A 25,214-nucleotide genomic window follows, 5' to 3' on the forward strand; every position below is an offset into this window, starting at 1 on the left:
ACTCATACCTTACTTAGGAGGTACTCACTCCTTACTTAGGTACTCATACCTTACTTAGCAGGTACTCACTTCTTACTTAGGAGGTACTCACTCCTTACTTAGGAGGTACTCATACCTTACTTAGGAGGTACTCACACCTTACTTAGGAGGTACTCACACTTTACTTAGGAGGTACTCACACTTTACTCAGGAGGTACTCGCACCTTACTTAGGAGGTAATCTCACGTTACTTAGGAGGTACTCACACAACAAATTCAAAAATGTATGTTAACAGTGACCCTACGGTAACGTTAAGAAAAGAAAACTAAAAAAATAAACATTTCTATCAAGTTGCACACTTCTTTCTCCGCCCTATTTTTAAAAACGATATGTGTAAGCAGCAAATGTTTTGAATGATATTCTTAACCTCTGCGTGATAATACATGACTGGCCAATGTTTACGAAAGTTTTTCTAAAAGTTGTGAATTTTGTAGGACCATAGGGGGTAGAATGGTTGTTATTGAACTTTATCAAAAAATTTTGGAAGCACAAGATTTAATTATTTCTTTAGTTCGTTCTTCATACTTCCATTGCCCATTATTCTCACTGCATATCAATACATACGTCGTACGAAAGTGGTTCATTATTTTTTATAATCGAGTGTAACTTGTGTCAATTAGTCCAGTACCTAAAAAGTCACGTCATGGAGCAAATTTAAAAAGCACTTATTATTTGACAAAAATTAAAGTTTATTCACAATAAACATGTTAAGGCAATCCCCTACAAGCGCCAATCAAACTACAGATACATCCCATAACCACAATGCAACGCGGTTGAATGGCCGGGTTATACGTAAATCTTTAAGTTGTGAGTCACGGCTTACGAAGAAGGTATAAATCACCTCTTATTTCTACTGTTATTTTAACATCCTTATCCTTATGTATCTTGTTTTAGTTTCCACTCACTTACCTGATATTTTCCATATTGTCACATTACTGGTATCGACTGGTCCTGTTTCGTTACGCGCCTCGATACACGGACTTGTGATCAACTCTCTACAATCAATACTCACATGTTCGGATATGCTGTTAAGTGGTGAGTGAATTGATAGATATAAAATATACGTGTTGATGAAAAAATTCGAATCTCTCTGTGCATATTAATAAAAGAAAAAAAGTGAAATTAAAGTTCAAAACATCGTTAAATTTAGTTTTTAGATAATACTATATAATGTATCTGTACATGATGAATACCTTGCGTTCTGGATTACAGTGGAAGTCACATTCTCTTATGTTGAACCTTTGTATGTTCAGATATTCGATTAGGTGTCTAGATAATCTATGCTTATATAACTTTTTTTAGACAAAACACAGTTGTTAATAAGAACTAAGCTTGAAGATTTATCCTTACAGAAGTTCTATTTATTATTCGGTATGTAGCGTGGTGATCACTTGTATCTACTAAACTAACGAAAACAGTTTATTTATAAATTCTTCTTTTTTATGTATAGGCATTTCAAGTGTAAAGTCAGCTCCGATCAAAGCTTTTCTTAGTAATAAAAATCGCTCAAGGACGTTTAATTCGAAATCAAAAGATGGCGACAACACAATCTCGTTGTATTCGCTCGAAGTTATCACCGATAGTTTGCTGGACGTTCTTGAGGTAGACTGCTTGTAGATCTGTTAACGATTTCATAGTTGTTAGAAAGGTTTTTACTTACGTCAATTTTTTATATTCATAGGCTTGCATGAGTGATATTAAAGACAAGGTCTTCCTTAAAAGATGGCAAAAACTTTGCTCAGGGTTGGTAGTCTGTATTTTATCACGTATTTTCAAATTCGTTATTACAGGGTGTGTATTTTTTCCCTTCTCGTTATTGTCCTAGCTCATAACAATTATTTCTTTTAGTTATGCATTCACGTATAACCCGGCCATTCAACCGCGTTGCATTGTGGTTATGGGATGTATCTGTAGAGATGTTAGTGAAAAAGATGTTAGTCACGTTTTAGAGGTGTTGGCAAAGGTAAGGTGCATCTTCAAAACTGTGTAAACAAAGTAGAATTACATATGTATTCTTTAACTTTATATCGAACTTGTTTTGTCTAGGCTAGTGGCTATTATTTGGACCATAACTTAATGGAATCTTGTATTATGTGTTTGGCAAAATACCAATCTATGTTACAAAAAGTATGTTATTTTTGTTGTTGTTGTTGATGTCATGTAGTATTGTTCGGTGTTATTGTTAGTATCGTCTCACCCAGCCGTATTCCGTTATTATTTTTAAAATAATCATATTGTTTTTAGGAATCACGCTTCCACGATGTGCTCTTTTGGGTATCAATTGGCATTCTACAGGTTTAGCGATGTTTTATTTTTCTTAGCTACACCTCCTAAGTTGACATCTACCGGCCTTTTGTTATATTTGTTTAACTTCGTTTTAAGATGGGTGAACAAAACTTGTATCCTGCTGCGTTGTGTTTGTTAGAAGAGAATCTGCGAGTGTGTCATAGTTTTGAGTTGTTCTCTGGCCAGGTATTCTTATTTCTGTTCCTATTTCCTATATCATCCTGGGTCAAAATATTTTAAGACAAGATAGATTATTTAGGAGTTCGTTGCTACAAGGTATTGCATAGGTAATTATATCTATATCAGCTTTGCTTAATTTGAACTCGTCAAAACTGCTTTTGTCTCAACATTTCTTTCCAAGATTGTGTTTTCACCGACTAATTATGAAAAACAAAAAAATGCTTTTCACTGTGTTATGAAGTGATTTTATTTTCTCTAGGGAATACATGAAAGGATGATGCGACATCGTAACCACACAGCATTTCATTGGATATTTAAACAGCTTGATCATATGACAGGATTGAATTTTACCATCGATTTCCATTTTGCATTAACTGCATTACTTTTGAAAGGTGACTTTTATTTTGTGTTTCGTTAATCTTCCTTGCATCTTAATATCGCTTTACTGCTTCGTTCTTGCATCCTAATATCGCTTCTGTATTTCGTCCTTGCATCTTAATATCGCTTCAGTCCTTCGTCCTTGCATCTTAATATCGCTTTAATGTTTCATCCTTGCATCTTAATATCGCTTCAGTCTTCCCTCCCTGCATCTTACAGCGAACATAATTTGCATATTACTAGTTCCTTTTAATTAACTGATATTTTGAAATTTCTGTCCACAGGTCTTCGTCATCCATCTGCAAAAACAAAATCATCTGCTTTGAGAATATTTAACATGCTGTTAACTATATGTAGCTGTGCAGAAACATTAGGGTTAGTTTACACATACCATATTTTTATTATATTGGAAACTATATTTTAATTTTAAATCACGTGATGTATATTGTTTCTTTAGCACTAAAGAGAACTTTGATGTCAATAAAAACACTGTGGCTTATCTCGCAGGTAAGACTACACATTTTTCTATAAGTGACTTTGTGTTTTATGGTTATTACCTGCCTGGTTTGAGTTCATAGGCGAACAAGTGGGCAACCGGGCTGTTGTAATATTTTAACTCGTACAAGAAAACACATTTTTTGAGTCGTATAGGAATTCGTAGGGTTTATGCTTATAGTCAGAGATTAAACCAGGAAACCGCTCCTTGCATATCGGAATATAGAAATGCTCTAACCCTGATGTATTCCCCCAAAAAGTAGTGAAACTGTTGTATGTTGGATGAGCTAATGACAATGGTGCATAATTCAATTGTTGTCGTAAACGAATTTTTTGTTATAGCTTTAATCCCGGGTAGTGAAGAAATACAAGCCAAACTGAACAACCAACAACCAGTGTATAGCCAAACATTAACACTAAAGAGAGCAAAATCAAAGAAGATATATACCACGGATGATAAGAAAACATCCCGCAGTCCGTCTGTAATTATAACTGTATCGTCTACAGACACGCCAGATGATTTGGTGCAAGCTAAGAGAAGATATCAGTGGGAATCTGGTCTGTATAATTTGTTGTTGGATCCGCAAGTTTTGAATAATGAAAGATCACAAATATTGTTGATCGTGTTGTTGGTGAGTCTACTGTGTGCAACTTCTTTACCAGGTCCTTTATCTTATTGTACCTTACGGAGATAGCTTTTAGCCTTCTTCGTTGTTTCAAGATGCTTACTCAGTTTAAAGAAGAATGTGGTTAGAAATTGTTGTTAGAAACAATACATTATAATTACTTTAATGTTAAACTATATAAAACCAGTCAAAACTTTTCTTGTGAAAATACTGTGTTGTAGTTTCGACACATTGTTAATATCTTCTGCGGTATTTACGCTTGTTTCAACACCGTGTGTATGTCTTTCGAGACATTTTACGGCAGTTTCGATACATTCTTTGTCTTTCGGGACGTTTTGCGACAAAGGAGAATTTTACCTGTTTTTCTTGACCGCTTATCTTAATTATTTTAGGCCACAATAGTTGATCATACGATGGATGATTTTGAAGCAAAAACATTATATGAAGTGTTGGCAGAAGCGAGTATTTTGTACCCAGAGGTGTTTCCAATAGTGTATGTATTGTTGCTAAGTAACACATTGTGACGACATCATTACCGGAAACAAAAATTACGGAAATAATATCTACTGTATCTTTTTTATGTTTGTTTTTATACCATATTTAATATTTTACGTATCTTGTGATGTATATTCGTGGATTATAGTGATGGTTACGGCTGCTAAAACTAACTTTTATTATTTTAAAATCTGGATTTTATAAGTAGCCGTGAAGCAGACCTTTTTAAATTGATTGGTCTGATTTATTACAAATGTTTTGGAGATGTAGCGAACTTTTTTTTATTTGTTATTTTAGATTTTCTATATTAAATCGAAAGTTGTCTAATGTTATAAGTCACTCCGATGACGCAGATACTCTCAAAGCTGCTCAAACTATCGTGCACTCCACATCTTCCATACCGACGGACAAGCCGGCCCTAAAACTACAATATTTAACTGGTAAGTTGGACATGTTAATTGCGAAGACCTTGGTACCCATGTGTTCTTAAATCCTTACGAATCTGTTACGAAATAAAACACGTCTTCCCCTTTCAGCGCACCCCTTATTCTCAAATCCTGAAAAAACTCAAATCCTCAAGAGAGCCCAGTCTCAATTACAAACTGGCGGAAATATTTTCAAAATTTACCTATCCTTTGTACTCATCACGCTTTTAAATAAAATATTTCATCTTTAAATGTATTGAAACTGTAGCTTCTATTTTTTCTTGTTTAATGCGTTGTAAACCATCTTAAAATCTATTTATTGACAGTTTATCTCTTTGCACAAGCCTAGTACATTTTATATTCTATGGCGTTTCTCTTATAGGTATTGGGTTTCATGGACTTCACTCGTTTCCAGGACCTTTTGTAGAGGTAATAACGTCTATATATTAAAAGAAGATCTCTTTGTGATATTTCACACGAAACAGAATCTCAATTCCCTTTCCTCTGCTTTTAGTCTTCCGATCCATCTGTTGCGCCGCAAATGCTGGCTCGATACATCGACGCTGTTTTAAATAAGCACTCCACCACCGTTTTATCAACAGAAGGACGCTCCAGCTCCGGTCAAATCTTTAAAGCTCCCTCCTCCGTAGATGATGTGGTTATTTGTAGTTCGTCTGCCTCACTGAATGCGATATCTGGTCCAGATCAAACAAATAACTCTACAGGGAGCATATTCTCTGTGTTCAAACGTGTCGGTTCTTACTCTCCGGCACGGAGGCAACGTAAAAATGAAAATAAGTCAATAAAGGAAAAATGAATGTTGTCTCGGTTCAATCTGTTGTAAAAATTTTCTGGTGGCGGGTAGGGAGGGAAATATTTTTTTATTTTTACATACGATCTATTTTTTTCCATTGTCTATTGTTCATATGAGTCTCTGATGAGTGAAATGGTCTTGTTGCTTTTAAAATACTTTGAATAAACGAGGCACATAAAATCATTTTGCCTCGCTTTTAACTCTTTCCTTCCTTTGTATGTGACTATTAGAATGAATGAATGAATGAATGAATGAATAAGTGAATGAAGTGAATTGTTTGAATGTTTGCATTGAAACTTTTTACATAGAATCTCATCGATATAATCTTCGTAATATTTGACATAATATCAACTGGAAAATATGTATATAACATGAATTATCATAAATTAGTATAAATTAGACTTCTAACAACGAATATGACCATATATGGCAAAATTTAATTGTGAATAGTTGCGTTAAAGACCATATTTTTACACGTGACCTAGAATAGGATTGAGGTTTGATAACGTGATCTTTGTTTACGTCACGTGACTTGTATGTATTCTTATATACGATTTTTTTATATTTGTGTGGCATATAATATGAAACAACATCGTTGGATATTTAAATGAGTTTAACTTGTAATTGTTGTTGCCGCTACAAGAAGTCATCGCGAAATCTTATGTGCACATATCAAAAGAATTTTTCTGCAAAAACTGCTTTTTTTTCGGTGTTGGTGCGTTTTGTATTTCAAAACTTGATTTCGAAACAGTAGTAACATTTTCATTCAGTAGCCAATTGTAGATGTGCATACAAGCAATGACTACTATACCATAGTGGTTCATTTTTCTAATTTCATATGAATTCTTTTATACTGTATTTTGTTAAAGCTTTTTTTAATTTTTAAAGCTCTGTTTACAAGAGTGTATCTTTTGTATCTCAAGCTATTACACCGTCTTTACACCATACCATTTTCCTACATTTTCCAAATTAACTTTTTTATTATCAGAAGCGTATTTATACTTATTTTTAAATTTAAAACATAACTTCATAATTCAACTTGTCGTTTTTATTTCTCCCAAAAAAACCGCTAGTTTTTTTTCTTTCATACGTGATCACTATTTATCATCAAGCCACTTTATTTGAACTTCATATTATTATTAATGTTAGTGGATAAGACCCGTAAAAAATCCATTTAGGCAAAAGAATAATGGCAAAAATAGGGTTTTTTAGGTGTTTTGCTGACGTCAGCAGTGCATACAAAAAAATCTTTTTAACGAAATTTGTTTATCCGTTGCCTGTAATGTGTAGAATTGATCAAGAAGGCCGATCAAGAAAATGTATAGGATCATGTGATATAATGGGTTTAAAAATTTTGCCAGCAAAGACACAACAGAATAGACAAAAATTTTTTAACAAACTTGAATTCCCATTGCCTACATCGTATAGAACTTGAAATGCTGATGAAGAAAGTGTATAGGATCATGCACATTTGACAAACAGTTACAGAGAACCGTTGTTTAAAGGTTTTTTGATGACGTTTTCAACCCGTCCATTCTGAAACAGAGTCGGGCACCCATGTTTGGAAAACTTACCTAATTTGGTCCCAGGTTGTCCCTAGTTACCTGCACGGTAAAGGACAACTGACGTCACCACCTCATCTGTAATTTATTTAGTCTCAAAATATATGTGCATTGCAATTTTTCGGCAACTTAAAGGAAAAAAAACAAATGTCGAAATTTACCCTCACAAGCACGCTGACCCGTGAAGATTAATAAAATTGCTATACATTCATATTACACAAAATTTTATAAAAACAAAAAGTATCACTTATTCTCTCAATGAAATCACATATATTTTTATCAGAAATGAAGCTGTTTTAAAATTATGGACCAATTGTGACCATGTAGGTATTCAGGTGCTAAAAAATACTGCCGTCATGTTCTTCTTGCTTTCTTCGCTTAGTGAGCCAAATTTTGTAGGAAATAGAGTATTTTTAATTTTTTGTAAATTTTTGCTTAAAACAGTGTCAGTATGTCGTAAAAAATTAGGATTTTGATTTTCAACACGCTTGTTTTCTTTATGATACAAATTTCATCGAAAACGAAGTCTTGGGCCAATTTGAGCCTAAAATCAGTACTTAAAAAAAACTTCATTGTCTCCATCATACTAAGCATATTTTATTTGTCCCAAATTATGTAGAAAATAAAACAAATTTTTGACCAAAAACGTTATTAAAGTGACAAAAGCTATGATTTTGACTTCACCTTAATTTTCTGCATCCTTACTTTTGTTAGCCATACTAAATTTGGTACAAGATAGCAGAGTTCCGGTCAATGAGTCGTGGACAAGAAAAACGGCGCTCCATACAAAATAAACAGTTATATCAAGGAGCTCCTTGGTTATATATGAGAATGAGCTTGAAGAAAATGGTCGTATAGTGACCGCAGAGGGCTGTTTAAATAAATCCCCTTACTTTGAGACGTGAATTAACATTTCTTTTTATCTAGTTAATCTTTATATCAACAAAGAAAGACTTTAGTTTGTGTTTGTTTCACAGAGAAATGATAAATCAAGTGTTAATAAAATTTTATTCGTTGAGCGCCCCGGCTGCGATTTTTTAAAAAAAATCCCCACAGGAGGATAATCCAGCGGTAGCTAGCGATTTATCATTTTTCATTTATTTTCCCTTTTCCACAGGTCCTAGGAAACTATTCCAGTATCATTTGAAAACAAGCAACCTTGATCCCACTGTAGCGAAAAAGAAATCCCTGGAACAAGATTAAAAAACAACATCTATCTCTAAATTTTTACAAAACCAATCTGATTCTGATATAAAGTCTGACGCTTTTGGATCTTTCAAAACAAATATGGAGTATCAGTTACCTTGGCACAAAGTTATATGTTCTTACATCTCGTACATTGTAGATGGAAGAAATTAATTTACAATAAATTAAATCCTTTCAAATTAGAAAGTTTTACGTGACAGTAAAAATAATTATGTAATAACAGAGGTGTTTGGAGGAAATGAAAGAGTTTTAGTGGTGGACGATGAAGAGCCAATACTTAAAGAAATTGAAAAAGAGAAAAAAGAAGATTTTGCAGTTGAGATTACCCCAAGAGATAGACATTGTATGCCGCACTGTTTTGCCACTCATTTTAGAGAGCCACTTACACATGTTTTAAATCGCTTAGAACAAGGATTCTTCAAAAATATTTCCCTATATATAAAGGTTTTTCCGATTTAATAAACGATGAAATTTTTAGTGAAATATATGCTACCTGTTTAATTTCTATACTTTATTTAGGAACAAAAATATAAGCTGACCCAGACAAAATTTTCAAAATCCTGTTTAATGTCTTCCTTTTTTGCTGATATCCAGCGTGTTAACTGTTTTAGACTGTTTAGATATTTTTCGACATTTCGTGACAATTAACACAGAATTACCCCCTAAATTTCGTATTCTTACAACAACTTCCATGTTCTCCGTCGCAGATGTCAACATGGGTTACTCAGTCGTTAATCCGTCGTTCTGTTTATTAAGTAAGTATTACTTATCAACTGTGACACTCAATTATTTTTATCAATACTATGTAAGCAAAAGAAGCGAAATCTTTTCTTAAAAACACAAAGATAGTTTTACCAAACATCCGCTGTCTAAAGAAAGAAGTGGACGGTGGTGTTTTGTTATGATGGATGTACTAAAATTCGCGCTCTTATTTTTGGCCATTGGTTGTAAGTATTACCTAATTAATTTTTACTGGACTAATATGTTAAATTTCAGAAGATAAATTTTCAACTACCTCATAGTTTGTCTCAGCAGTCTTTTTCTAGAGAAGATTAAATTGCCCAAGTTAATTAAACTTCAGTGGGTCAGTTTTTTCCACTAGTCAGCAAGAAATATTTTGCAGATGTTCTTTTTGCTCGAACATTTTTAAAGAGAATCACTAGTGAGAAAGATATCGTATTTACGCAAGATAACAATTTAGATTTTTTTCTGCCTTCGTCTCCAGGGATTATTGACTTTTTGATATGAGAAAATATGGCGAAAAATGGCAGAAATTCGAGAGACGAGGGGTGGATTTTTTTTTGTTTGTTGGTTGTCGGCAATATTCTCCGAGAAAGGGCAAAATCTATTCCTTCGTACTTTTAGCGGCAAGTATTAACGACGGATAAGCATACGGTAAAATTTGGGTTGGTTTGGGCGTATTTTGCAACCCATAACAGCCAAAGTACAATTTTGTTTCTTCTTTGTCTCTTTTTTTCTACTTCGCCTTCCCAAGGTAATGGAAGACGCTAATATTGTAAGGTGATGTTTATAAACAACGATATGTGTGGAAAAAAATATTTTAAGTTCTAAAAGATTATATGTGAAAATGTTAATAGGCCTGGGAACGAGATTTTCAACATATATTTACCAAGGATTTCATAACCACCCCTAGATACACCACAAATTAAAATACTCCCTGTGTAGAAGAGTTATTATGCTACAGAAACAAAAAAAAATTGTGTTACTAAGATAAACCTTAAAAATCAAAACCGGGGGTAATCATTTAGTCATTCACAACCCGTCTTTTTTTGAATGAGAAAAGTAATGTTAATCAGTTATAATCATATGATCACATTCTTAAATTTGTTTTAATTTCACACGTGTTACCCGATCTCGTAACGGGACCCCCTTTTTTCTTTTTTATATTGACATTCCCATGGTCTTTTGTACTGAATTGCCATTACGCGTCTTTAACCTTGTACATGGAGTTTCCTCTTTGCTTTCCGAGAATTGACCAGCGCGAAAGAAGAAACCCTGGGGTAGAGGTTGTCGGTTACATTTTTCACAAAGGAAAAATGTCCGGCGACCGGCATTGACATTTTTGCGTCAAAGAGTTCAGTATTTTGTGACAGTAATTTTACATAACAATTTTACATAACAGTAAAGCTCTACTATGCTCTACTATCACTTTTTAACACCTTAGTCACCAGTGCATCGCTGCAATGCGGAGGACGTACTTTAACTAGTATGTCGCCGGACACATGGATGTGTTGTGGAGGAAAGCCATACCATAAGAGTTCTAACGTGTTTGCGTGTTGTAATAAAGAGTGTTACAACGCAGTGTCACAGTTGTGTTGCGGTGGTGACATCTACACAAGAGTAAACGCAAATTCTGCTTGTTGTAATGGAAAGGTTAGAGTTTAAAGTTAATGTTTTTATGATTTTATCCTGAGGAACAACCTCTTTAGTGCCTAATGCTTGCTTGAATTATCGATTTGAATACTAGTGCTAGTAAATTCGAAGCTTCTATTTAACCATTAGAAGCCTCCATGTAGTTATTGGTTGGAAGATAAAGACATCAAGTCCAATACTTAAAACATCGAGCAAAAAATAACTATTTTAAACACGAGCATTTATACTAAAGTTTGCAACAAAATTTATTTTTTATTTACTTGTGAAAATGTTCAATCACGAAGTAGCAATCATAAAAAATCCTGTTTCCATTTAGCTAAGACTATGTTTAATATATTTCAGTACTTTCAACGAGGAAACAAAGGATGTTGTAATGGTCAAATTCTTGATCTGCGAACACACGACTGTTGCCGCCATGTTAAGTATAGCAGAGATGACGAAACATGTTGCAATGGCACAGTTATTCAAAAAGACAAGTAAATCTATTTTTAGTATCAACCAACCTCGTTCCAACCGCCTGTTGTGTTTTTTGTTTAATCAAGTCCTCTCCATGCTGATACAAAAAAGAGACGGTCCGCGCTGGGAACAAGATTGATTATTTTCCAGTCACAGTTAACTTTAAATAGAGCTTCTTAATTTTTCTGCAGATATGGCGAACTTAAAAAGCCCTGGAAACTAAGTTTCACTGGCAGTTTATCTTTTTAAGTTCATATACCACAGTGCTTTCTCGACGGTTTTTTTAGAACTGGTAAACGTACAGTTTGTTGTGGAAAAAAATTATACGATCCCTTGACAGAGAAATGTTGCGCTGAGAAAGTTGTGGAAGCAGTTGCTGGAGTTCATACTAAGTGCTGCGATTCAACTCCGTATGATAGTCAAACCAAATCATGTTGTAACGAAAAGGTTGGTAATTCGCTACTTTATTATATGCCTATAAAGAAAAGGTATTTCAATAATTGAACCTTTTAGCCGAAATTTGCAACATTTTTATGGGAACTAAATTATCGTGCGTTTGCGCATTCGCGCAATTATCACGCGCAAAGAGAATTACGCAAAAACAAGTACGCGATTTTTTTCTAAATATACCAGATTTTCTTGAGTTAAAAAAAATATCTCATACGTATTTACACAAAAATAGATACGCGCTAAATTTAGCTTAATCCTTGCTTCATCAAAGTAAATGGATGCAAAACAAAATTGCGAATAACATTTACATGAGATTTGTACCGCGCGGCGAACGCGTGCGATCAGAGTCTTTCGTATTCTAATTAGAAAGCATACTCGTGTGATATTTGCCACTATACATAGACTTCATTTAATACAGGTTATACCACGTGTTGGAGGAAAAGATAAATGTTGCAATGGCAAAATGATAAATTCACGACACAACATATGCTGTGGCGATCACGCACAACCGCGTGTGTATGGAAAACAAAACACTGGCTGCTGTCGCGTGGGAGAACCTGTTGCGCCATCCACGCGGTATGCAGAAGATATTGTAGGTTTGATGAAAGCGAATATCCACAAACGTTCTCATATTGGTCATTTTATCACATTTGACAAAACAAAGGCGATGTGTTGTTCGGGAAAACTGAACAGAATAAAGTCAGGGAAAAGCACAGGATGTTGCAACAGGAACGCGTATGATGTGCGAACAGAGATTTGCTGCGGAGTTAGGGTAAGCAAATGCTTGTTTGCAATTTCTGAGTTGTGCAGGGGACCTTACCCAAAGTGTGAAATATTTGTAATCTTGTCCTCATAGCCTGCATATTAAAAAAACAAACACCTTGGGAACAAGATTGAACATTTAATGAGTACCTGCAACCGCCTTCCCTGTAAATATGCCCTGAGGTCGAGGTTGAACTACCTGCACAAGAAGTTGCTTGTTTCTTTTAAGCATGTTAAATACTTTTTATGTATATGATACTTGGTAATGGCAGATTCGACCAAACTCCTTATTAGTTTAAATTCCGTATATACAAATAGTCTCGCTATTAACTTTTGAAAAAATGATTACAATAATTGCAAGGGTCCTGGTCACGAGACTGGGTAGCGCGCTATATATTTTCTCCATATTCTCCATATCTCTACCTTATAATAGCCGTATACTGCCCGTCTGTCAGAAAGATATAGTCGTGCGACAAAAACATGAAATGCGACATATAAAGGACGGGCGAACATGCGGATTTATCCAAGGGCTACCGACTAATCTTTAAAATTTATATTAAAATTGTTATTTCCAGATCTACAAAAAAATACCAGGCGAACAAGAACGATGTTGCGCTGGCAGACCATACAACAGAAAAACTCACATTTGTTGTCATAACGCTCTCAATGCTCTCATTCCCGGAGGTGAAACGCATTCGTTCTGCTGTGGCAGGAAGATGTTTGATCGTAGAAAACAGAAATGTGAGAAGGAGAACAAGTTAATCTCACTGGAGTGCGAGAAAACCGTTCATGCAGGAAAAGACGCAACAAAATAATTTTTTTTAACACACAGTACATTTTCGTGAACATTTTACGTGACCCTAATCAATGATCAACTGCGTCAGATTATTTTTGTAAATTTATTTTCATAGATTGCTCTCCGTTTTGATGACCGTGTATTACTTTTAATGAAAAATATATATTGTTTGTAGCTGATTCAACAGTTGACTTAAAATCTATGCAACTAATAAGGAAATTGAGATTTAAACATGTATAGAAAAGGAAAGTGCACGCATACAATAGAAAGTGCGTGCAAACAATAGAAAGTGCGTACATACCATAGAAAGTGCGTGCATAAAATAGAAAGTGCATGCATACAAAAGAAAGTTTGCATGCATGCAAATGAAAATGCATGCATATAAAAATGTATGCATACAATAGAAAGTGCATGCATACAAAGAAAGTTTACATGCATACAAAAATGTATGCATACAACAAAAAGTGTATGCATACATAATGTATTAAGCAATCTACAGCAGAATTTAAAAGAATGAAGTCTTGGCAATACACTAAACTACTTTCAATAGCAATTTTGAAGCTAAAAATTCTGAAAATATTTAATATTTTGGTCTCAGCAACTGAGACTGAGATGGAAAATATAGTTACTTATAAAAAACAGGTAAAAGTTGCCCTTGACAATAAGGGAGCGTTCACATATGGCGTAATCATTTTTTTGTCATTTTTTACTCCCCCCTCCCTCATGTAATCAGTCGTAATCATTTGGTTGACCCCCTCCCAAAATTACGTCATCATCTACTTAAACTATGCTGTTAATTTTTTTGATTTGCTTTTGTCCCCCCCTCCCCCATAAACAAACGTAAGCAATCTTAATGACACCCCCTCCCTTCCCCTACTTGATTACGTAATTTGTGAACGCTCCCTTATCATTCCTTTCCCTTAAAAGAAGCGCAACCTGAACCTCACACCCAGAGCTTTTTAGTTTTTTTACATTGCTAGGAAATGTTTCTGGCATTTCAAAGTCTAAAAATATTGTTGCAGGGACTAACAACTAGCTTATTATAAAGTAGAAAAAGTATTAAATTCTAACTTTTACTGAAAGTGAAAACAAAAATGTAGAACAGAATTTTTATTACATGATTATTAAAATTTACAAAATAACAAGAATACAAAAATCACATTTTACGAGCTTCGAAACTTGAATAAAAACGCATTTCTTGTTACAAAGCTTAATGGAAGTCGTCGGAAAACAATCTCAAAATGCAATTAAAAAATTGAAAATAGCACGTTTGATTGACCTTCTTTTTTCCTAAAATTCTGATATTTGAAGTAACGTGGGTACACAAAAAATTACAAACTAAACACTGCTCTTTCGTAACTGTCGCACCAAGACAAAATACAGCGCTCTAAAATTAAAATCAATGCATTTTATCAAACACATATTTCTTTTTCCTTTCCCCATCCTTCGACACCAAACATCAACATACCTATTTTACATTCCAGGTCCAGAAAGCGATTTATCCATGAATCTTCTTTTAACAAAACACATCCACCACTAGAAGAGACAAAATTCAAATACATGTATACAAAATTCAAATACACGCATACAAAATTCAAATACATGCATACAAAAGAAAAGATATGCATACAAAAGAAAAGATATGCATACAAAAGAAAAGATATGCATACGAAAAAAATGCATTAATACAAACGAAAATGCATTTATACAAACAAAAATGCATTTATACAAACGAAAGTGCATTCATACAAACGAAAATGCATGCATACAAACAAAAATGCATTTATACATACGAAAATGCATTTATACATACGAAAATGCATTTATACATACGAAAATGCATTTATACAAACGAAAGTGCATTCATACATACGAAAGTGCGTTTATACAAACGAAAGTGCATTCATACAAAATAAAATAAAATGCATGCAAAATAAAAAATACATGTCTATGAAAGAAAAATCACTGAAATAAAGATAAATCTCTAAATGTTTTTAGCATTGTTAACCTTTTCCTAAAGTTAAAGTTTACTTACTTTTGAAGGTTTATTGGTTTGTGGGTCATATACTTTTTCGACAATACGTTGACCAAGTTCTTGCCTCATTTGAGTCATGTATGCTCTGCATTGATCTATGAAAGTTTCAAAAAAAGCAAAATTTAGCTATATACATAATATTGTAACAATAATAGCAGAAAATGTGTTAACATATATTTTCCCTTGAAAGTCACTCACCAGCCTCGTTTCTGTCCTGCGGTTTTCCATATAAAGCATTTAATGGAAATTTAGCATCACCAGGTATATCAAAATTAAGAATAGACATTGTTGCCATTTCCTTCTTAGCTTCTTCTTTGGATCCAATCTAAAAATAAAACTTGTATGCAAACAAAAATTTGTTAGGTTATAATCACCTGACCAATTATCGATGATGAGGTGACAGAACAGCAAGCTGCAATGATAATATTTGTCTTTAGACAGTTGGTTGTTGCTATGTTTAAAGTTATACCCTCTAGGAATTCTGCATTTTTACAAGATTGCGGTCTTAGCGACCCTGTCAAAGGTACTTGTCGTGTTCACATTAAAATAAAATAATAAATAAACTACTTTTCAAAATATGCACGTTTTAAAACCCACAAACATAAAAATAAAAAACTTGTAGGATCCACAAAAGCCAAACAATATTTATTTCGCCAACAATCTTTAAAATGATGATGAAATTTGGCCAACATTATTTTTACAGTTGCTGAAAATACTTATCTCTATTTAATATGCACAGTTTAATTTTGAAGCATTGCTTGGGTCAGTAGGTCATACAAGATTATTGCATAAAGAAATATCATTCTATTTCAATTCCAGTAAACAAACCTTTTGCAACTTCTTTAAGCATTCAGTCACATATAATGTCAAGTAAATCAACACACGATCAGCAGGAGTCTAGAAATTTTTTTTAATGACTCAATTTTATGTTTGCAGAACAAAAATTAAAAAAAAAATCAGAAAAATAGAAAAAAATTACCTTGATTTCATAATTTTTAAAGAAAACATTTGCTTTAAAATATTGAAGAGTTTCATCAATAATATCAGTATTTCCATCTAAAAAAATGCAGAATGGATAAACATATAGATGCTGTTACTTATCTAACTTTTTGCTTGTGCAAAAAATGTGCACAATGAACTTACCGCCTGGAGGAGCCGGTCCTTTAAATTTTGTGTTGATTGGTAATAAAGCCATCTTACAAAGTTGAGTTGGAGCAGATAAATTGGAATGATATGCCTAATAAAAAAAAGAAATAAAAAGAAAAGAACCTTTTAATAGACAGAAAAAATAATGAGTTTGAAATTAGCATTGAAAAACCACGTTTGCAGAAATTATATTATAAGGAAAAAGTTACATATAAAAGGACTTAATTTCAGCCAACATTAGAGGCCACAAATATTCCCGTCACCCTACTCCTCATCATGGAAAAATTTTGTATAGTGTGACAAAAGATGTAAATGCACGGTGGTGATGGGTCTTCTTTTTACATCAATTGTTGTTAATTCGAGATGCCTTTCTCTTAATAATGGCTTCTTATTTTTTAACTTTGTACCATACTGCACTAAATAAAGAGTCTATATAGCAGCAGAACGTAAAATTCAGCCTGATATGGACCCTGCTCTTCCAAACAAATATTTTAGGCTTTCATGCAAACACTTTCTCATAATATGCACACATAGGTACCATTTGCTAGAATGTTTGTTAATTTCAAGAATTCTGTGTGCAATCTTGAAAAAATAATTTATACAAAGGTAGAAATAGTAACAAAATTCCTTTACTCATAAAAGGCACACCAGGGGCTGTTGTGTTGGCGTGAGTAAGAAACATTGTGCCAGTTCCAGGGATGTGCGTTCCCCATATATTAGCAATTTGTATATTGGAGTCATTAATTTAATTTGGTAACTAAACTTGTGGAACAAACAATATTTAAATGTATAATAAAATTATAGAAAATCAAATGACTATTAAAATAATTTACCTGAAATAATATTCCGCTTTGTCAATTTTTTTTATTATTTTATTTTAGTTATTTTTTATGTTCAAACAATGCCAAAATCTTCTCAAATTCCGTAAAAGACAATGATAAAACAGGCCTGGAAATTTGTTTGAAACGATCGTATTGTTTCCATGAATCAATTAAGACAGTAACGATAAATCCTTTCCCTCGGATAATATTTCAAAATATGAAAATTTTATATTATAATATATCTCTTTAATAATAGCCGTCGTCTGTCTGTCTGTGTGTCCGCAAAAGCTGTGTCACGTAACAGAAACAAGTAATTTTTAAAATGAGCACGAATATCAAATGCCATAAATTTCTGTCCACTTTGTTGCAACGGGTTAATTTAAAGGACGAGCAAACACGACGGGCGACAGGATTTCTCCACAGGTTAACAACTAGTATATATTATAATATCTGTATACGTCTGTCACGCAAAATGGTACCGCAAGTAGTGAGAAGCACGCAATGCGGTATAAAAAGAACGGGCGAACCAGTGGATTTTTCCATGGGCCACCGACTAGTATATTTATATTATAATATTTTACTTCTATGGAGTAGCTCTTGTCTAGAAAATAGTTCTAATGGTGCTAATCGTTACCGTAAGTAACGTATCGTTTCCGCAAGGTCTACTTTGCAGAAAATAAAAACGTTGAAATGATTGTTTCCGTCAGCTTCAAATCATTATAATGATGGATCGTTTCCCTAGACTCCACAAATTTCCAGGCCTGTACACAGACTAAAATATTGTTGTAACACCCCAAAATGTAAGGTACAAGCCTGAATATTCTTACTTCCTTTATGAAATCAATAAAAGTCAATGCATAAAGCTTTTATGTTTGTTATAAAATCACCAAAAACCCAAGTGAATATATATATAAAATTAAATTTTATTACTTTACACTAAAACTTAAGGGGATTCTATTTCCAAAAAGTTAAAACAATAAAACTAAGGAAATAACTACTGTTTTGTTTTATTGCCAAGCTTTTTGTAAATCGTTTGCAACATAGCTTTAGCAAGGAATCCCACAAATTATCTACTTCATATAAGGGCCTTTTAAAAACGTTCCTTTGTATCCTGCTAATTTGGTGTAAAATAAAACCCTTTCATACATAACTATTAATGTTTTCTACCAGGAGGGTGCCGACTGGACCAAAAAGTGGGTACGTTTAGTGTTCTTTTAATGTTTTTGCGCAGTCTTATAATAAAATGTAAATTAAGTGCAAAAATTTTTTACGGACTATAGTTTAGTTGACAATATTTAAAGTCTTTTTGCGGCATTAAAATTATTTATTAAATTCATAGCGGAGGAGGGTGTTACGACAAGCATATTTCATCTTGTTTTTTTTTATTTTCCTATATGGTATCGACTAAAAGTCTTGCAGTATTAGATTTTAGTGTAATTTTAAACATATATACATATATTATAATCATAACAAAGGAGGGTGTTAGTTATGACAATAATAATCTTTTTTTCATGAGATTGGATAAGAAAATGTTTGTTTGTTTTTATTTAGTTTTTATTTAAAACTTTTTTGCTTGATATTATTTTTTTGTTTTCGTGAAAGTTAGGGGTGGTAATTAAGTTGGAGTCGCCTAAACTAGAAAGTTGAGCTTACAACGACAAAAATATTTTTGATTGAAAAAACAAACAAAAAAAATAATTATTTATATTTAATGGCGTTATTCTCTCATGACATTATTAACTAATTATTATAATGTTTAAAGATGTATCATGACGGTCATGATGTGGATTGCGAATGGTCATGATGCGGATTGTGAATAGTAATGATGCATTGTGAAAGTCAACCCTGCGATGAATTGCTACTTTCATGCTGCTAAACAATGGTACTATCGTGACAGCATCAAGAATCGTGCGTGACAGGCACAATACGCGATCCACGATGTTAGGTGTCCTGATTGGTGTACTGTATGTGAAGCAACTGTAACTTTTCTTTTCAAAATTTTTCACAAACAAATTACGTTAATTTTTCTCTATGGTCAGAACCAGAACAGTTTACTTCCTTTTTTTAATTCTAAATAAGAGCATTTTTAGAAGAGAAAGATTTATAACAATCAGTTCGGGAGATGACACTTAAAGGGAAATGGTTTCCCATGTTTTATAGGGGAATTCCCATGTCATATAGGGAAATGGTTTTTTTGATTTTGATTTGGGCTTCACTTTTGGGAAACTGTTACCTATTCTCAGAACCATTTTACGGAATTGCGGAAAGAGGCTATGATAATTTTTTTTTCTTCGGTGAAAATTTGCGAGAAAATATTCCCTTTCTATTGGTTAAAAATTTGTAGTGCGCTTCTTAACCACCTTGTGCGCAGATTCCTTTTTATTTTGGTGGTTTTATTCTGACCCAACTTAGAACATGGCCCGTCTTAAGACGGGACGGCCCATCTTTGGGCACGGTGGCCCATCTTTTGACATGCTGCCCTGCCAATTGACGGGCCAGGACCAACTTGGGACATGGCGTTAAAAGATGTTTGCATACTTCAAGACCTTGTATTTAACGTAAACTAACTCCAATAAAGTGAAAAAACTGCTGCAACTTTTGCCAAGGTATTGTTGTATATGGCTAGCTGAGATTAAATCGAGTTATGCATTTCAAGATTGCTGTGGGTAGCAAAAACAACACTATTCGCCAACTCTTGGTGCAAGACCATATTTATAATTTCATATTATATATATTCACAGGTATACAGCTATAGCTAAGCTGTTGTTTAAGCTATTTTCCTATGTTTAATTTTCAATAAAATCTATGATGGAATTAATGCAAATTGACCTATTACAGGCCTATCAATAAGAAAATAACACCAGAGCTATAAATCGCTCCCCCAAGGGTACAATTATTTAAACTGGGCGAGCAATTAGAATAAATAAAATAAGATTATAAACACATATTTTATCACAAAGTCTGTTTTCTTTATGTTGTGTTATCTTTTTTATGTATTTTAGTTCTTTTTTACTGTAAATAATAAGAAAGATAACATTGATTTCTATGTGAGATGAATTAATGTTGCTCAGCAGGAAAACTTTTTTTAGAATTGGGGGAGCAATTAATGGCTCAGCTAGTTTCTCATTTCTCAGAATTGGGCGAGCCTTTGCGTGAGCTAGAGCAATTGCTCTCCCCTTATTGATAGGCCTGCTATTACGTAACTTGGCTAGTTGGATCCGTCAATTTTTTACTATGATTTTTGAAAACACAAGTGACCTTTGTCAATATTTGGGCCTGTCCCATCTTATGACACAGTTTTTTAAAGGCATGGGAATTGTTTGTCAATAGTTAGGCCTGTCCCATCTTATGATACATTTACTAAAATTGCAAGAGACCTTTGTGTACAGCTAAGTTTATCCCATCTGATGATACGACTTTTAAAAGCAAGAGATTCCTTCGTCAATTTGGGCCTGTAGCTACTAACTTAAGACATGTTTGCATACATTTGGCCAAAGTTGGGCCAGGCCCATCAATAGATGGGCCATCCCGATTGCAAACGCACCAACCCGTCATTTGACGGGCCGGCCTGTCTAAAGACGGGCCAGTCCCGGGTCCAAAGTTGGGCCGGTTTCCCTAATGGGAAACCATTGCCGTATTTCTGGCCTGTTTAGGGTAACGGTTTCCCAAATGGGAAACCATGAAGTTTCCTATTTGGGAAACCGTTTGCCAGATGGGTAGTGGTTTACCTTTTGGACTAAACTCCTGAACTGACAATGGTTAACCTGAAACTGTGAACTTGTGTATTATTTAACACACACAAACAGACCAAGGTTTTTTCAAGAATTATTAGCTGTTGTTTTAGCCCTTCATTAAAGACATTAACTTAAGAAAGTTACAGTACTTACAGGCATTTTGAGATTATATTTTCAAGAAACCAATTTCTTATTGACTGCCCTTCCCTGTCGACTTCTTGTTTACGAATTGCAATGACCTATGAATCTGTATCAAGTGAGGTGTTCATACGTACGTACCCTAAAAACTAAACTGAAGGCTCTCTTGATACTGCCGTTTTCTAGGCCAGCTTGGGTTTTGTATAAAACTTAGACTTTATGCACCCGGATTGAAACGAAAGGAAACCAAAACTTGATTCGACGGTTTATAGGTGACAGTCAGTTTAGCTAGCTAGCTAGTTAGCTAAATAAAACTAAGATTCTTTAAGATTTTTCAATTTTTTATTAAAGGTTCCGTAGCTACCTGATCCAATTGTCATGTCTTCTTTGTTAAAATATTTCTACTAAGAGTTGTAAGAAGAAGAAAGTTATTATAAACTGACCACTGACGTCTGGGGAAAATTGTAAATAATAGTTTAGCTAGCTACAAAAGTTTGCAGATTTCTGTAGCTAGCTAGCTAGCTAGCTACAAAGGCAGAACAGTCATTGTGTGATTTTTGTTATGTCATTAATGTTTTTCGTTGTGGCGTATCATAGTAGGTTGGTTTTACATTTCACAAGTATGAGCCATATAATTATTCGTAGTTGTGTTCATTGTGGTGTATTTCACTGTATCACTGTATAGCTAGATGAGTTGCAATTGTTTACAAAATTCTGTATATGCGCCACATTTTTACTTGAATTTATAGTTAAGGAATAAACGATCTAAAATCACCTGGAATTGGTTTTTCTTAACTATCTTTTTCTCTTTTTAAGATCAGGTTTGATCAAGTAAATAATCTCAAAAAGTAAGTTCCTTTTTTTAAATTAATTTCTTCCATCATTGCAGTCTGTTCTTTATATGCATGCAGGCGCATGTCAATTGCTTTAGACTCAACTCATCTATAAGAAACATTAAAAAAGTGCTACAAATATCAAACATGTAATAGAGTATTTGCACATACAACTTTTAAATAAAAAATATTTTAAAAATTTAAAGGGCATTATATACAAGAATGTTTAAAATGTACCATCACTTTAAATCAAATTTAGCAAATTTATTACTCTTTCCTCTAAAATAAGATAATAATGTTTAAAACGTCTTCGTTTAATGTATGCATTGTTTTCATTTCTTTGCAAAATACAATTTTTTTGTGCTTTAGCTTTCCCCCTCTTTTTGAAACAACAACAGAAAAAAGAACTAAATTTTACAAGGTTTGATTTTCTCCTTACCCAAAAAAAATAAAAAATCAATTTGTTGCTTAATATATACACAAATGTATGTCTGGACAATTGTTGCATGTGTGTGGGCGTGTGATTGCACACATCTTATGGAATTTTCTGGATTATTTCTAAAATGCAAAACAGCACTTTCAAGTCTATTAACTTTACCATAAAAAGATAGCCCCTAAGTAGACAGAGTTGTTTGACTTCCTTGCTTGAATTCAACTATATATTTGTAGGGAAAATTTTATCAAATACAGTAAATAGTAACAATATCTCATAACTAATCGATAAGGCCCTTGGAAAAAGCTACTTAGGCAAAAGGAGAATGAAAAAATAGGTTGTTTTTGCTTATGTCAGCAGTGCAGATACAAAAAAAGTCAGTGATATTTAGTTTGTTCGTTGCCTGTAATGTGTAGACGTTAAAACGCTGATCAAAATAATGCATATGATCATGTGTGCTTTTGATGAGCGGTTAATGAGATATAAGGGTTTAAAATTTTTGCTGATGTCAGCAATGGTCCGTCAAAACCCTAAAAAAAATTTAAAATTTGTATACCTGTTGCCTTTGTCGCATAGATCTTGAAACGCGGATCAAGAAAATGTATAGGATCATCACAAACGGCTGCAGAGATATTAGGGTTTGAATGTTTTTTGATGACGTCATCAACTGTCCATTCTAAAACGGATTTGATGACCCAGGTTTGGGAAACTTACCCAAATTGGTCCTAGGTGGTCCCTAGTTACCCATGCGGTAAAAAAACATTGACGTCACCATCTTGTTTCCAATTTATTTGATATATAAGATATTGACGTTAAAGTAGTGATATTGAGGTCGCGCCATAACGTCAGAAAATTTACCATATTAGACATGCATTTTTCGGCAACATCAAAGCAAAATGAAGAAATCCACTTTGCCTGTTACAGACACACAAACGCACAGACGTGTGTCTCTGTATTATTATAGAGATTATGGGAAATCAAAACCCAGTTTTACTTCTAACACAACAATATCTTAAGACATGGTATAGGCATGCCTGATCCATCAAAAACTTTCTGACTTATGGCAATGATAAGTTATTACAGACTTACTGTCAAAGGTATAAGAAGTCTCAATCCTTTCATGTTAAATTTTCTCTACTGTTCGTAACTTAAATTAAGTTCAATAATCACACTTCCTCAGATAAAATTGAATCATAAAATGTGTAAAGACTACATGTCAATTAGGACTTGGAGAGTGTGTCTGCTGTGGAGTGATAATTTTGATGGTTTTTTAGGGTATGAATCCCTTAATTAAGTCATTATTTTATTACAGGTTGTACATGCCTGAACAAACTTTTAAATAAGTTTTGTAATGATATGATGTGTGGTATATGTCTTCCAATATGGTTTCATCCAAGTTACAGGAACATTGGAATACAAGGCTTGGCGGTATATTGTTAATAAACCCTCCTGCCAATAGGAAATCCATGTTTGGACCTTGCAATTTTGTTATGTTAAGAAAAAAAGAAAGTTAGACATAAATGTATTTACTAACTAATAAATACTTGTAAGGTTGCAACGTTGGCACCATACTACAGCTAAAAATAAATTTATCAAATAGATGCAAATTTTTTTAGGCAAACACTTGGAGTAAAAGACTTGTTAGGACCCTCATAGAGCTAGATCTTATGGTCATCACAAAAAGCTGTTTTCTTGTGAATTTAAAGAGCTGTGCTATAGATTAAAAGAACAGTCATGAAAAATCTGAAAAACTGAAGTTTTAACTATACCAAATTTATACCCTGTATTGCTGTTAGATTAACAAGACAACAGTTAGGGTTAAACAAGGAAAAAAGGGATACCACGAACAAGGTATCTTTTTCAAAATGGATCTTGTAAACTAGGGATATTTTTTTTGCCATGATTGAGCGATAACAAGATGCAGCATAAACTATTTCTCTATTAAAATGCACAACTATAAAACATCGACAATGCGACCCAATTCTACAATTTTTGCTAACAAAAAATACAGCCTATCATTCATTGTTGAAAGTCGCGCGATTAAAACGTTTGTGGTCTTAAACGGCATTAACTTGACAAAAAATTGTCATTTTAACGTCACTATCATGTTCAGCATATTTTTTTGTTACCTGTGTCAAATTTTGTCAAAAATGAAGTGGTTTGAATTTTTGGAGCAATTTTAGCCTAAAATGACATTTAGGTGACAAAAAATCAAAATTTTGATAACACCATCATGCTTAGCATACTGTTTTTGTTAACTGTGTCAAATTTTGTCGAAAACAAAGAGCAATTTTAGCCTGAAACGTCATTTAGATGACTTCGAAGTGCTTGATAGTTTAGGTACGAAGTTTAAATCTGTGACGAAGTTAGTTAGTTAACAGTTGGAAACCAATACTATCCTCGCAGGTGAGATAGTAATAATGTTTTCTTCACTGGTAGGCTATACAGCATGTTTGACATCCAAAACAAGGTTAATTTGGGATGTTCCATAATTTATATCTATAACAGAGAATTTTTACAAAAGTGGTTGGCCAGTGGTAAATTTTGTTTATGTAGATCAATTTAGATAACCAGGGATATCTCATTTGTGCAAAAATGCTCAGATTACCATTAAAATAATTGTCATCAGGGATCCCCACTAGAGCTACCAATGCTCAAAATAATTTTTAGGATCAGTCCAAGTTTACATTTTGTGGTCAAGTGATTTTAC

At 33.6% G+C, this 25,214-nt stretch overlaps 4 protein-coding genes across 5 annotated transcripts in view; 2 read left to right on the forward strand and 2 right to left on the reverse strand.

Annotated features, from left to right (window-relative positions):
• The window catches only part of LOC130623318 (neurofibromin-like), a 37,268-nt gene extending 30,492 nt beyond the window's left edge, over positions 1–6,776 (forward strand). For both annotated transcript variants that reach the window (XM_057438788.1, XM_057438789.1), the window contains 16 exons: positions 934–1,074; positions 1,342–1,410; positions 1,490–1,641; positions 1,721–1,782; positions 1,888–2,002; positions 2,086–2,166; positions 2,284–2,334; positions 2,422–2,511; positions 2,765–2,897; positions 3,168–3,258; positions 3,341–3,390; positions 3,721–4,010; positions 4,397–4,497; positions 4,797–4,939; positions 5,307–5,353; positions 5,439–6,776. In XM_057438788.1, coding sequence (XP_057294771.1) covers positions 934–1,074; positions 1,342–1,410; positions 1,490–1,641; positions 1,721–1,782; positions 1,888–2,002; positions 2,086–2,166; positions 2,284–2,334; positions 2,422–2,511; positions 2,765–2,897; positions 3,168–3,258; positions 3,341–3,390; positions 3,721–4,010; positions 4,397–4,497; positions 4,797–4,939; positions 5,307–5,353; positions 5,439–5,741 — 1,919 coding nt within the window. In that variant the 3' untranslated portion in view covers positions 5,742–6,776. The remainder of the gene's footprint in view (positions 1–933; positions 1,075–1,341; positions 1,411–1,489; positions 1,642–1,720; positions 1,783–1,887; positions 2,003–2,085; positions 2,167–2,283; positions 2,335–2,421; positions 2,512–2,764; positions 2,898–3,167; positions 3,259–3,340; positions 3,391–3,720; positions 4,011–4,396; positions 4,498–4,796; positions 4,940–5,306; positions 5,354–5,438) is intronic.
• Positions 1–25,214, reverse strand: part of LOC130623337 (uncharacterized) — a 77,445-nt gene that overhangs the window by 8,637 nt on the left and 43,594 nt on the right. The gene's annotated exons all lie outside the window — the stretch shown is intronic.
• Positions 9,278–13,548, forward strand: LOC130623329 (galaxin-like). Its single transcript, XM_057438800.1, has 6 exons — positions 9,278–9,453; positions 10,692–10,900; positions 11,243–11,376; positions 11,644–11,803; positions 12,225–12,578; positions 13,144–13,548. The coding sequence occupies exons 1-6, from the start codon at positions 9,408–9,410 to the stop codon at positions 13,381–13,383; spliced, it is 1,143 nt and encodes a 380-aa protein (XP_057294783.1). The 5' UTR covers positions 9,278–9,407; the 3' UTR covers positions 13,384–13,548.
• LOC130623341 (actin-related protein 2/3 complex subunit 3-like) lies at positions 14,462–21,410 on the reverse strand. The gene is made up of 8 exons (XM_057438812.1): positions 21,254–21,410; positions 16,543–16,636; positions 16,379–16,455; positions 16,228–16,296; positions 15,598–15,724; positions 15,400–15,494; positions 14,833–14,900; positions 14,462–14,751 (listed from the first exon to the last, which is right to left on the reverse strand). The coding sequence occupies exons 1-7, from the start codon at positions 21,257–21,259 to the stop codon at positions 14,838–14,840; spliced, it is 531 nt and encodes a 176-aa protein (XP_057294795.1). The 5' UTR covers positions 21,260–21,410; the 3' UTR covers positions 14,462–14,751; positions 14,833–14,837.

This window comes from Hydractinia symbiolongicarpus, chromosome 13 (assembly GCF_029227915.1).
Source record: "Hydractinia symbiolongicarpus strain clone_291-10 chromosome 13, HSymV2.1, whole genome shotgun sequence".
Taxonomy (NCBI): Eukaryota; Metazoa; Cnidaria; class Hydrozoa; order Anthoathecata; family Hydractiniidae; genus Hydractinia; species Hydractinia symbiolongicarpus.

Bases quoted from the DNA above. Each gene is read 5' to 3' on its own strand.
- LOC130623341 (XM_057438812.1), bottom strand. The intron at 16,297-16,378 runs GTAATTTTTTTC...AAAAATTTCTAG, and splicing joins TTAAAAATTATGAAATCAAG to ACTCCTGCTGATCGTGTGTT. The intron at 14,901-15,399 runs GTAAGTAAACTT...TGTCTCTTCTAG, and splicing joins AAACCAATAAACCTTCAAAA to TGGTGGATGTGTTTTGTTAA.
- LOC130623329 (XM_057438800.1), top strand. From the start codon at position 9,408: ATGATGGATGTACTAAAATTCGCGCTCTTATTTTTGGCCATTGGTT. The intron at 10,901-11,242 runs GTTAGAGTTTAA...AATATATTTCAG, and splicing joins CTGCTTGTTGTAATGGAAAG to TACTTTCAACGAGGAAACAA. The intron at 11,804-12,224 runs GTTGGTAATTCG...CATTTAATACAG, and splicing joins AATCATGTTGTAACGAAAAG to GTTATACCACGTGTTGGAGG.